Source organism: Pongo abelii, chromosome X (genome assembly GCF_028885655.2).
Source record: "Pongo abelii isolate AG06213 chromosome X, NHGRI_mPonAbe1-v2.0_pri, whole genome shotgun sequence".
Classification (NCBI taxonomy): Eukaryota; Metazoa; Chordata; class Mammalia; order Primates; family Hominidae; genus Pongo; species Pongo abelii.
The window spans coordinates 22,367,489-22,380,155 of NC_072008.2; the positions used below are offsets into that span (position 1 = coordinate 22,367,489).

Here is a 12,667-nt window from a genome sequence, read left to right on the forward strand (position 1 = left end):
ATTGCAAGAAAGCCATCTAAAATTTCTTCTATATTTTAAAATCTTATTCTTAAGATCTTGCCTTAGAAGTGCTTCAGAAATTGACTATAAATTACCCACTAGCATAAAAATCTAATCACTATGTTGGAAATTTCTCCCCCACTGGGCTAAACTGTCATGAAGGCTGACGGTCTCGAATGTACTAAAATGTGTTCCCACTGACAAATGGTGCAGATGAAATCACATAGTAGATTAATTACTCAACAGATAAGTTTTCAGAAACTTATTTCCTTTAACTAGTTGCCTGTAATGTTGAATTTTATAGTGTATGCTTCCTAATTATCAGCTATATTCTATCTTTAACACTTGCCTAGGGTGAATCACACTATGAAATATGCATCCCTACCCATATATTCAGCTAAAACACAAGAGGTTATGAGGATTTCTTGGATACAGTCCATTACATTTATTCAAATGCCTGTAGGTAACAAAGTCATTAGGGAAGAAATAGTCAGGGACTGAAAATGCTGAGTCTCTAGTCAACCCTTTGAACATGGAGTTGAGTAAGAAATAGAAGGGGGGGAAGTTGTTTGTGTGTGTGTGTATGCTGGCTTGTTACTGAGGTCTGCAGTAACTATAGATTTTGAGTGCAACAGAAATCACACAATGGCAATACCACTTCCAAAAGGCAGCTACAATCAAAGTGCGGAGTAGGAATCCAGTCTTTGCTGTAGTTGGAAGCCTGTAAGAATGTGGTATATTGGAGCTAACTCCAGTGAAGAATTATCAGTAATAACTAGATACCATTCATTAATTGATTGATTGTTGCATTAATCAAATTCTGGGCAACTATGAGCTTCCATACCTAACACTAATTCAGAGAAAATGTTTTGTAGATTGAATGAATTCTTTAAAAATAGCTGGAAATGCAACAACATGGGTGACTCTTACAGACATTATATTCAGTGAAAGAAGTCAAAGACCAAACAGTACATGCCGTGGATTCCACTCACATGAAGTTCAAAAATCAGGCAAAGCTATGGCAATAGATGTCAGAATAGTAGTTATCATCTTTGGAGATGCTGTTGGTATGCAACAGGCAGGAGCCTTCTGGGTGCTGGAATGTCTTGCTCTGGCAGATAGTAATATGGGCATATACACACAAAAACTGGCAAGTTCTACATTTAGTACTTTGTATACTTTATGTCAGTTATACTTTCCATTAAGTTTTTAAAAAGTTAGAAAAACTAATATTGGTGATGATGCAGTTTTAAAAGAATTTGAAGACTGTTGGAAGAGTAATAGGGGCATTTGCTTGGCATTCAGGAGATGCTGGTTCTAGTCTGTTAATTTTTTCTGGAAATGTACTTAATCATTTTGGGCTTTAGTTGTCTCCCTGTAAACACATTAAAAGAATGCCAACATTCTTTCTAGCAATATTCTGCTACAGTTTTATACAGAACCTGTTGATGTGCAAGAATTATATGACATATGCTTTGACATATCTTTTTTCAGGGTCAATGGTGCAATTAGTAACTTCGAAGAATTCCAGAAAGCTTTTAACTGTCCACCCAATTCCACGATGAACAGAGGCATGGACTCCTGCCGACTCTGGTAGCTGGGACGCTGGTTTATGGCATCCTGAGACAGCTGCACAGTGCCAGCAGAGGCTTTAGGCCTGGAGACTTTCATTTTTAGTGCATTTTCGTTATTTGGGTAGGTGACCTGCTTGGATCTAGACAGTATCTGTTCAAAGTTGTAGGGCTTATAAAATGGAATACAAGAATGAACTAAGTATGCTTCTTTAGAAAATCAAACCAACAAAAATAAATCCCTAGGCTACTTTTGTTAAAATGCTATCTGCTAAATTGTTGCTATTGTCCATTTTAGTGTGTTAGCCACAGTTACGTGGTACATAGCATTTCAATCTATAGCTTTGTGGGAAGCCTAAATTGATGTATCCTTTAAAAGTTCAATCTATTAAACTTGTAGCCTCTCAATGATGAAGACATGTGCATGAATACCTGGGAGGGCTTGCTGCTCTGTGGAATGCATTGCAAGTTTTTATGGACAGTAATTACACAGCATTCCTCAACTCTGAGGTAGTTAAATTAGAAATATGTTTGATCTCCATTTTACAATTTTTGATGAAGTTCTTGCCTTCAGCTTTGGAGTCTGTTGGAATGAAAATGTGTCTCACAGCTTGCATCTGATGTAGCAGATTGCCCTGTTCAAGTCAGCATGAACAAAGCTCGCAGAAAGGCTACTAGGTAACAGATATGAGTTTATTCAGTAGAAAAAAGGGAATGAGGACATATCTTTAGGTCCCAGAAGAAGCAAAACCTCCTAGTTACATAACAGCAGGGAAACTAGGAGATGAAATCTCCAAAATTTTGTCCAATCTGTGTGAACTGCAGTGATTGTCTGTCTGCTAGACACTTTTTTTTTTTTAGCCTAATTCTTGTTTCATTACCTTCATATGTGTGCACTGTACTGGTTTTGAAATGAGCAGACATTGAGAAAACAATTTTCTGATTCCCCATTAGGAATATATGATTTTCATTTCCCTTTAGTGCAAAGGAACAAACATCACATTGAGGAGGGAGAAATGTACCCTTCTGTTTCAGCTTAATGTTACCTCTCTTTAAAAAAAAAAAAAAAAAAAAAATTTTTTTTGAAAAATTTCTTGATTGATGACATTCTAGAATTTATTGATTCAATTTAAAATTCCCTGCATAGTCCAAATAAACATAATTTTTACTCTTCAAGTCATCTAAAGAGTTGTGAGAAAGAGCAGTACCATGTGTTTTATCCTTCGAGCATTATCCTTCTAAGTAAGTGAACTCCTTTCTTATTACTGAGTGTGTGTGTGTGTGTCGGATAAAACTGTAATGGCCTTAAAGTTGTTACCTGGCATTTTTGGTTTCTTAAAATAGGCATCCCCATACTCCCTTTACATTATTCATTATACATGAGGTGCTGGGTTAAGTGGGCCGATAGGAAAATCTCAAAAGCAAAATGACAAATTCAGATTAACCACAGGAAGCCATTGTGTGTCCCTGTGATTTGTCATTCTTTTAAAATATATATAAGTAAGTGTGTGCCATGTCCTTTTGTAGCCATGGGAACGTTTGAAGGGAGAAAAATGGAGGGGCACCATCATGAGGAAACAATTATACCGCATTAGTCAGAGGAGAGCGATTTTCCCCTTGACTTCTTCCTCTCTGAATGGATAAACTTACTTGTGAAGGGCAGCTACCTTGTCCTCCTCTTCTTAACCTGGCTTAATGTGACCTTAGTTTGTATTTCTAAAAACAAGCAGTATTAGGTAGGAAATGTATGTGTCTTTTCTCTGGAGGAAGCATTCCAACTTGGTTTAGACATATAAGATACTCTTTTATTCCTGGACTTGGGTGTTTAAAATCAGCTGAGGTTTATCATCATGCTTATATGAATAGTGTTTGTTTCCCTTCTAGATTTCCTTTATAAACTCCAAATAAACACATTCCTGCAGGTCAGAGAAAGTGTTTGATAAAAGCATAGAATTAATTATGGCTTTGGGAAGATAAATTAAGTCACTTGTTGGTTTAGCAAAACTGGTTGGTGATTAGTTGGGGCCCTCACAGTTTCTAGATGAGAAGCTTACCTTATCCTGATTAACTTTACTTGCTGTAACTCTTATACCGAAAATTGTAGGTAGGATGTCCATTACTAAAACAAAACGAAGCAAAACAAAACAACAAACCAAAAGCAGCAATACCAAATCATCACTACTAGCTAGAACAATGAGAAGGATTGAATTTCCAAATATATGCTTGTGTTTAACTCTTCCAATTACATTCTCATTGTCCTTTCTCTTGGATACAGATTGCTAAGATAAACAGACACTGATTAAGTGGTAGAAAGAGAAAGGTAAAATGCAACTGGAAGGGAAAGAAAAAAGTAGGGAGAAGCTGGCCTATGGATGTGGCTCTGAAGAGAAGACAGACAGGATTTTGGCATTCCTTGCTAAGCACATTCACTGGAGTAGAGCCATAAAGTTTTACAAAAATAATTATGGTAAATTAAAAGGATATTAGATATTGGATCTCAGACTAGGGCTGCTATACTATAATACAGTTCTCTGATTCACACACCAGATGTTCTGCCAGTGAACTATTGTCTGGGCATTGGAAGGAGTGAGTTAGTTAGGTTTTTTGTGTTTGTGAAAAATCTCCTGGATTAGTAAAAAAATTTTCTAGATATAAAGTGGTTTTATTTGGGCTCATCACCATTGCCCAAAGTGTACTGAGCTTTGCACTAAGTGCTCAGCATTGGCCTCCTGTTCTCATTTATTCATTTTATGAGATGAGATGGACTTGGACATCACTAATGCAAACACAGGATTCATAAATTATCCTGAAGTTTATTTAGTGGCCTTGCCTCAATGGAGCTTAAAGCATAGCACATAAATTTTCTCTTATTTAGCCCCGAAGCATCACTAAGAAGCAGCTAGGAACTATGGCTTGCCAGACAGATTATGCTTGTGCCAGAGAAGTGGAGAAGCCTGAAATCTCTTGTCAAGTATCCCACAGGAAGGAAAGGTAGTCTTTGGGCTTTGGTCTACTGACCTGTGGATTAAACTCTATCCCTTAGATTATCCCATTTCTAAATACATTTATTCAATCAGTATTTCTATAATCACTTAGCATTTGATAGGCTTCTTCCTTGATACATTTAACAACGCCTCAGTTGCATATTAAATTATGGAAGAATATACGATTGCTTCACATAACAACATTCTCATCACCAGTGACAGTGTCCTACTGGTTTGAAGAAAGATATTCTTGGATTATGCATTTTATATCTAAATGGTTATTGTGAGACTGGTTGTATTTTCTTCTCCTACTCGTGAAACGATGTGAACAATCATTTTAAGGACAATAAAAAGTTGGTTGAAGGCTTTCTGTGTCTTTCTTTTTTAAAAATATTAAAATCTATTAGATCTGCTAACATATTCCGTCCTGTTTTATACAACATTTGCCAAAAAACAGTGTACAATAACTGTACTTACTAGCTTTCTTGGCTTAGAAAAGTGAGATTTGAATGCAGTAACTTTCTCCATAGACAAGAAGGTATTTACGAGGTTGTCATTATATTTTCTTCCAGAATGTAAGTCAGCAGATATGGTTTATTCCCTTTGTAATAATATTTCTATAGAGAAAGAGATGCCTCTGAGGAAATTATCAGCGATGATGATAGGGGATAGGGCTGATCTCACAAAAGTGACAATGAACATCACAGTTACTATCAAATCAAAGAATCTCTGTGTTATCATCATTCTTTAACAATCCAGTCAATTTACAGTTATTCATACAGCACACGGTAACTGAGCACCCATTATATTTAAATCACCAAACTAGCTATATTTAGGTGGATAATATACAGTGTCTGGGCTTCAGTGAACAGTCTGGTCTAACATGGGAGATGATGGATGTATAAACTGTTTCAATTACCCTACTGAGTGATTATGATATAGAAGTAAATCAGGTTGTGGTTTGGAACACAGAGAAAGAAAGAATTATTCAACTTTTGTCTGGTGGATACTATTGGTGTTTCCTCTGCACAGATCCCAGCAAATTCCTTTTACTGGGTGGCCTTATCTCATCTTCGGTCTGCTTTTGTTTCTAATTGGCTGTGGCTCTCTGGGATGGCTGCCCTCATGCTACCGGAGCCTCTTTGCCCAATGCACTTTCAGAGACGTGGAAGTGCCTGGTGACCCTTAGACAATGACTGAGTGGTATGGGACTCTGCATGCCTGACTACCTCCCTGAGTTCAGACAAATCCAGAGGCATATAATAGAATTTATACTGATTTCTCTGTGGTGTCTTTTAGCATTATGCTGACAGTGCAAACTGAGTCCCCTGTTGATTAAACACCTTTCTGGCACTGATATGTTCTAAGATAGGCGCGGTGGCTCATGCCTATAATCCCAGCACTTTGGGAGGCTGAGGTGGGTGGATCACGAGGTCAGGAGATCGAGACCATCCTGGCTAACACAGTGAAACCCCGTCTCGACTAAAAATATAAAAAATTAGCCGGGCGTGGTGGCGGGCGCCTGTAGTCCCAGCTACTTGGGAGGCTGAGGCAGGAGGATGGCATGAACCCGGGAGGCGGAGCTTGCAGTGAGCCGAGATCGTGCCACTGCACTCCAGCCTGGGGGACAGAGCAAGATGACTCCGTCTCAAAAAAAAAAAAAAAAAAAAAAAAGATCTGGAAAAGTAATGGTTTGTAGGATCCTAGGTCAGCCCTTCTGTGTAATAGGTCATATCATCATCATGTACAGGAAATGGACATCAGATGACACAGATTGTGAGTAATAAGTAGCTGAGTATGGCCTATTTGTGCCCTTCTTGGCGAGTTTATTCTAGTTTCTGAGCCGATCCATGAAATGAGAATTTTTGTGTATAGGGAAGTGGCACAAGGAAAGATGCATATAAATGACAGTGTTAGATATGTATCTAAGTGGACCTGATCAAAATTTGCAAGAGGTTGTTTCCAATTAGTTTTAAGATATTTGCATGTGCCTCAAGTTCACTTGCTTTTTTTTATTAAGATCACACTAGCTGTAGAAGCAGATAATCTCAATGGCTTAACCCAATTTATTTCTTGTTTTCATTATACATAATGGGTATTAATTATCAGTGAGTTTCTCTCCTCTAACCGGTGACTCAGGGACCCAGCCCCCTTCCATATTGTGGTTCTGCCATTTTCAACACATGATTTAATGTATGCTCATCTATAAGAAGCCAGTGGAGGGAAAAAGGCCGTGGAAGATACTGAGTGGAAGATTTGCAATTGTCCTTGAAGTTGTCTACATTACTTCTGTTCATATTGCATTGGCCAAATCTATCTGCAGGGGAGGCTGGGACATGTAGTCTAGCTGTGTGCCCAGAATGAAGAGCAAATGGGTTTAGTTCTCAGGGAGCATTCCCAGGCACACCTTATAAAGTGACATATGGGGCAGTAAATTGAGTTCTTTTGAATTTAGAAAATTGCTTTTGAGCACAGCACAATGAAAACTGAAAATGCCATTGGTAGCCTGCAGTTGATTCTGTAGGAGTCTTTTTAATTAACAGCTTAATTGGATAATTTAATCCCCGTTAGAATTGGAGATACGAAAATGAAAATGAGATACTCCCTGTGATCTGACAATACTGTGCTTTAATAAACACACCAAAGTGAGCCCGGAAATGAGCACCACAAAAGCATTACCATGATTTGTGATCAGTGAAAGAAAACCTGATCTATAATTTTAATTATTCCTAAATGGTTTAGATACATGTTTCATTTGAATGTGTATTTTGTTTTGTTAATTGGTTCAATTAGAAAGGTAACTGAACATAAGAATCTGTGGCAAAGCCATGAATTTATAATATGTTCTAAGCTTTTAAAATATATACCATTGAGAAAGTAACTAAAATACCCTACAAAATACTGTTGAAAGTGCAATATTTTCTAGTATTTTCAGAGAATTTATATACAATAGTTTTTACTTCTCCATTGATTAGGAGATGAAAAATACTACTCACCATATTCTCGTTATATGCTTTCTCCACTTGAATGAGAAATTGAGGCTCAGAGTCCAAGAAATGAAGATGAGTGTCCATGTGCAAGCCACAAAAGTGCTGTTCTAATTAATTCTGGCCGGAGACTCCACTTTACAGTGAAAGAAAAACTGAGTAAGTTAAAATCCCAGTGTAAAAAGCTACCTAAAATATTGAGTATCATTTTCCCTGCCAGTCTGGCTGAAATGTCTGCAAATGTCCTAGACAAAAAAAAAGAAGTATAGTTTACCATTTAGAAGTACACTGTGTTAATTTCCAAATTGATTTAGAAGTCAGTGGAATCCCAGTACTTGGATAACAGTCAGACAGCCCTCCCACCCCAGTGACATTTGATGAATGTCAAAAATAGCCCAAAGCATATTTATTCCAAAGTTGACCAGATTTTCAATTGGCATTTGTATTTTTTTTTTTTTTGGCCTAATAATAATCGTAGTGAAAATGGCTTCTGTTTGTTGACAGCCACTATGTCCCAGGCACTCTGCTGGGGCATGCCTGCTTTATGGCCAATCCTCACACCAATCTTGCACATAGCTGTTGCTGTTCCAACTTCACGGGTGAGAAACACGTGACTTGTCAAGATCACATTAGTAATTGCAAGAGCCAGAAATAGTCAATTTTGTCTAACTTCAGAGCCCATTCTCGAGTGTTCTCCTGGGATATAGAACAATGTTAACATGATTGTAACCTGTGACTTACTGAAGACTTGAGGTTATACTTCTATAGTAATCTGTTAGAAAATAATGTAAAGAAAGGAGTCAGTTTACAATAATTTATACTTACTGGTAGTTTCAAGTCCTTCAGAAAGGATTCTAGACACTGCTCTTTACTGATAATGCTTGTTACCATTTATTGTGTATAATGTGCCAAACACGTACTAAATACCTTATTTATATTATCTAATTTAATTATCACAACAACTCGGATACATACCATTATCTCTACTTTACAGGTAAGAGACCTGAGGCTTGGAGAGGGTAATGACTTCATTCATGATCATTTAGCTAGCAACTGGCAGCATGGATTTGAATCCAGTTTGGTCTAAGTGCTTTCTTAGGCAAACGTTAACTATGGTAACTCTAAGTCCTGGATGTCCAGGCTGGGGTATCCCCTCAGTTCAGTTGGCAGACCTCCCTGAAATCTACCTGTGATCAGCCCCATGATTACCCTCACCCTGTCTGTTCAGTCCCTGAAACCAAAAAGTTTGCAGGTTACTTTCTCCAGAGAACAAAATCTTTGTGGCCCTGCCTATGGGTAGTTGAGAGACTTTTAAGCAATCACTTTGGTTTTGACCCTATGATGCATTCTTTTTAAAATTTAAGATTTGACAACACTGTGTGTATTTATCATGTACAACATGATGTTTTGAAGTATATATACACATTATGGAATGGTTAAATCTCACTAATTAACAATTGCATTACCTCATGCAGTTATTTTTTGTGGGGAGAGCACTTAACATTCACTCTCTTTGCATTTTTCAAGAACATAATAAATCATCATTAACTACAGTCACCTTGCTGTACAATAGATCTTTTGAATTAATTCCTTCCATCTAACTGTAATTATGTATCCTTTGAACAACCTCTCCCTATCTTCCCCACCCTGTAGTCTCTGGCAGCCAGCATTCCACTCTCTACGTCTATGAGAACAACTTTTGAGATTTCACAGGAGTGACGTCATGCAGTATTTATCTTTTTGTTGTCTGGCTTATTTCACTTAACATAATGTGCTCCAGGTTCATCCGTGTTGTCACATGTAACAGAATCTCATTATTATTATTATTATTATTATTATTATTTTGAGACGGAGTCTCACTCTGTCGCCCAGGCTGGAGTGCAGTGGCGCGATCTCGGCTCATTGCAAGCTCCGCCACCTGGGTTCACGCCATTCTCCTGCCTCAGCCTCCCAAGTAGCTGGGACTACAGGCGCCCGCCACCACGCCCGGCTAATTTTTTATATTTTTAGTCGAGACGGGTTTTCACCGTGTTAGCCAGGATGGTCTCGATCTTCTGACCTCGTGATCTGCCCGCCTTGGCCTCCCGAAGTGCTGGGATTACAGGCGTGAGCCACCGCGCCCAGCCCAGAATTTCATTATTTTTTATGGCTAAATAATTTTCCCTTGTGTATATATACCACATTATTCCTCCCTTGATGGACGCTTAGGTTGATTCTACGTCTTGGCTATTGTGAACAGTACTGCAATAAACATGGGAGTGCAGATATCTCTTCAACTTACTCATCTCATTTCCTTTGGGTATATACTCAGTAGTGGGATTTCTGGATCATATGGTAGTTCTAGTTTTAATATTTTAAGGAACTTCCATACTGTTTTCCATAATGGCTGTACTGATTTACATTCCCACCAACAGTGTGTAAGGGTTCCCTTTTCTCCACATCCTTGCCAGCACTTGTAGCTTTATCATGCATTCTGACATTTGCTGTTACCTAGAGCTTCCAAATCCTGAGGCCTTTTGGTATTCTACAGAGTAGAGTATTTCGGTTTGCTTCTAGTAGGGGGGTCCAATATTTTTGTCTATGTAGGTTTATACCTTTCAAAAAATATATTTTTAGCTTTTTGAAGTGACAGGGTGAGCAGATCTACATCCAAGTCTCCTACATTCAACTGGAAGTCTACATTTAATTTTTTTAGTGGGGATATTTAATAAAAATTTATTTGGAAAGAAATGCTGCTATAGATACAGTTCTATATGGAATTATTGCCTTTCCCCGGTAATGTCTGTGACTAAAGAGTCTAAAGTTTCCTTTAAACTGTTGAATATTAGGAGGTTTTATTTTACGCAGAAACCCATCCTATTTTTTCTTAGTTAATTTAATAAAATAAACACACACGAACATTTGGTATTTTTCATTTCCCCTGAAGACATAGAACTTAGCCTTTGGAGAATTCATCTGAGATTGAAGGAACCTATCTCTGTGTACCTTCCAAAGTTGCCTAGGAGTACATCTAGGAGAATGCTAGAGTGGATTTGTCACAAATGCTCTGGAGGAAATTTTTACATATCAACAAGGGCTAAGCTCGCTCCCTGGAGATTCACATTTCAACTCTCATTTGCACACACATAAGAGTCTCTGGTGCAGATTGAGTTTGAGTTAATGCACATAGCTTGTGGGGAAGAAATCAGTCAAAAACCTTTTTAAGGATAAATGGTTCTTTAGGAACAGAAAGTTCAGTATCTCAATTTTATTTTAAGCATTGAATAAAAACCATTTTAAAACATGCAGCGTATTAAAACTACAAAAGGCGCTAATCATAAAGGTATTCCCTCACCTAGGTCAGTTGGTGATATGTACTAAGTGATATTTAGAATAAGGAAAAAAATCAACTGTCATTTAATGCCTGCCTACAACACATGAGGCAGAGTGCTAGTTGTCATATTGCAATTTGAGTAATCCAGGACTCTGGTGACTTTAGCCCAAAACTTCACGAACAATATTATAACAGCCTTGTCATTCCTATGCTTAAGAAACCTTTAGCGATTTTTTTTCATGGTGTTTATAATAACATCGAAACAACTTTCCCTGACTTAAAGGGCGGCCTACAGGACCTGGCTCTGTTTCTGCTGTCACTTCTTCATAGCCTTTTTCTAGCTCCACTGGTGGTCTTTCTGTTTCTGTAAATTTACTAAACTTTCTCCTATCTTCTCAGTCTCAGGGCCTTTGCTGCTTTGCCTGAAATGCTTTTTGTATGTCTTTCACATAACTTCATTGAAATTAGGCCCCTTAACTATGTAGTCTATCACCTCACCTGGCTGACACCTTCATAGATCTTACCACTGTTGCTAGTTTTCTCCTTCCTTCCTCCCTCCCTCCTTATCCCCTCCCTCCTTCCCTCTCTCTCTTCTTTCCTATTGTTTGTCTTCCTCCACTGTCTTGTAAGTCCCATGATATTAAAACTTTCTCCTGGGCTAGGCACGTTGACCCGTACCTGTAATCCCAGCACTTTGGGAGGCTGAGGTGGGAGAATTGCTTGAGGCCAGGAGTTTGAGACCAGACTGGGCAATATAGTGAGACCCAGTTTCTTTAAAAAAAAAAAAAAAAAAAAAAAAAAAAATTAGCTTGGCATTGTGGAACATACCTGTAGTCCTAGCTACTCAGGAAGCTGAAGCTGAAGCTGGAGGATAGCTTGAGATCAGGAGGTTGAAGCTGCAGTGAGGTATGATTGTGCCACTGCACTCCAGCCTGGATGACACAGTGAGACCCTGTCTCTAAACCAAAACAAAACAAAAAAAATAAGCGTTTCTTTTGTTTATATTTCTAGCATCACTACTATATTTCTAGCACTCAGAACAGGGTCTGAAAAATAATAGGCCCTTGGATAAACATTTAGTAAAGTTATTCTTTCATTTCACCAATAAATATTGATCATTTACTATGTGCTTGGCACTCTTTAGGGGCTGCTGAGGATATTGCAGTAAACCAAACAGATAGAAGGCCTTGCTTCCATAGAGCTTATACTCTAGGAGACAGACAATAAAATAAATAAGTGAAACATGATATAGTAGATGGTAATACTTGTTATGGAGGAGAGAGGAGGATATAATATGTGGATGTCAGAGTGTTGCAAATTTAAATAGCATGGTCAGGAAGATGTTTGAGCAAAGAACCTATCTTGGAGAAGAGCCTTCTCGGTAGAGGCAGGAGTGAGTCCAAAGACTTAGAGGTAGGAGCATCCCAGGACATTTGTAGAAGAGCAAGGAAACTAGTGTGGTTGGAGCAGAGCGAGCAAGGAAGAGTGCAGAATGAGATGATGTCAAGATGAAAACAACAACATTCAGCTTGTCTATGGTCATATAGGCTGCTGCAAGAACTCTTTTTTTCACTCTGCATGCGATGGGAAGCCATTGGAGACTTTTGAGCAGAAAAGTGACAAGATCCAACCTGTGATTTCCATGATGACTCTGGCTGTGTTGAGAATAGACTGTGGCTGAACAGGGGAAGAAGCATGAAGACCAGTTAGGAAGTGGTTGCCATCATCCCAGCAAGAAATGATGGTGGCTGTGTCCAGGAGAGGAGCAGGGGAGGAAATGAGTGAATGAACGATAATAAAATTTAAGAAAGA

At 38.3% G+C, this 12,667-nt stretch overlaps 1 protein-coding gene and 1 long non-coding RNA gene across 2 annotated transcripts in view; one reads left to right on the top strand and one right to left on the bottom strand.

Annotated features, from left to right (window-relative positions):
- PHEX (phosphate regulating endopeptidase X-linked) overlaps positions 1-1,631 on the top strand; it is a 223,791-nt gene extending 222,160 nt beyond the window's left edge. The window contains exon 22 of the mRNA XM_002831452.4: positions 1,495-1,631. Coding sequence (XP_002831498.2) covers positions 1,495-1,597 — 103 coding nt within the window. The 3' untranslated portion in view covers positions 1,598-1,631. The remainder of the gene's footprint in view (positions 1-1,494) is intronic.
- A 2,143-nt stretch (positions 1,632-3,774) lies between these two features.
- On the bottom strand, positions 3,775-11,809 carry LOC129052901 (uncharacterized). Its single transcript, XR_008518037.2, has 3 exons — positions 11,684-11,809; positions 7,552-7,678; positions 3,775-5,172 (listed from the first exon to the last, which is right to left on the bottom strand). It is a non-coding gene; the product is annotated as an uncharacterized LOC129052901 (long non-coding RNA).
- Positions 11,810-12,667: the final 858 nt, after the last annotated feature.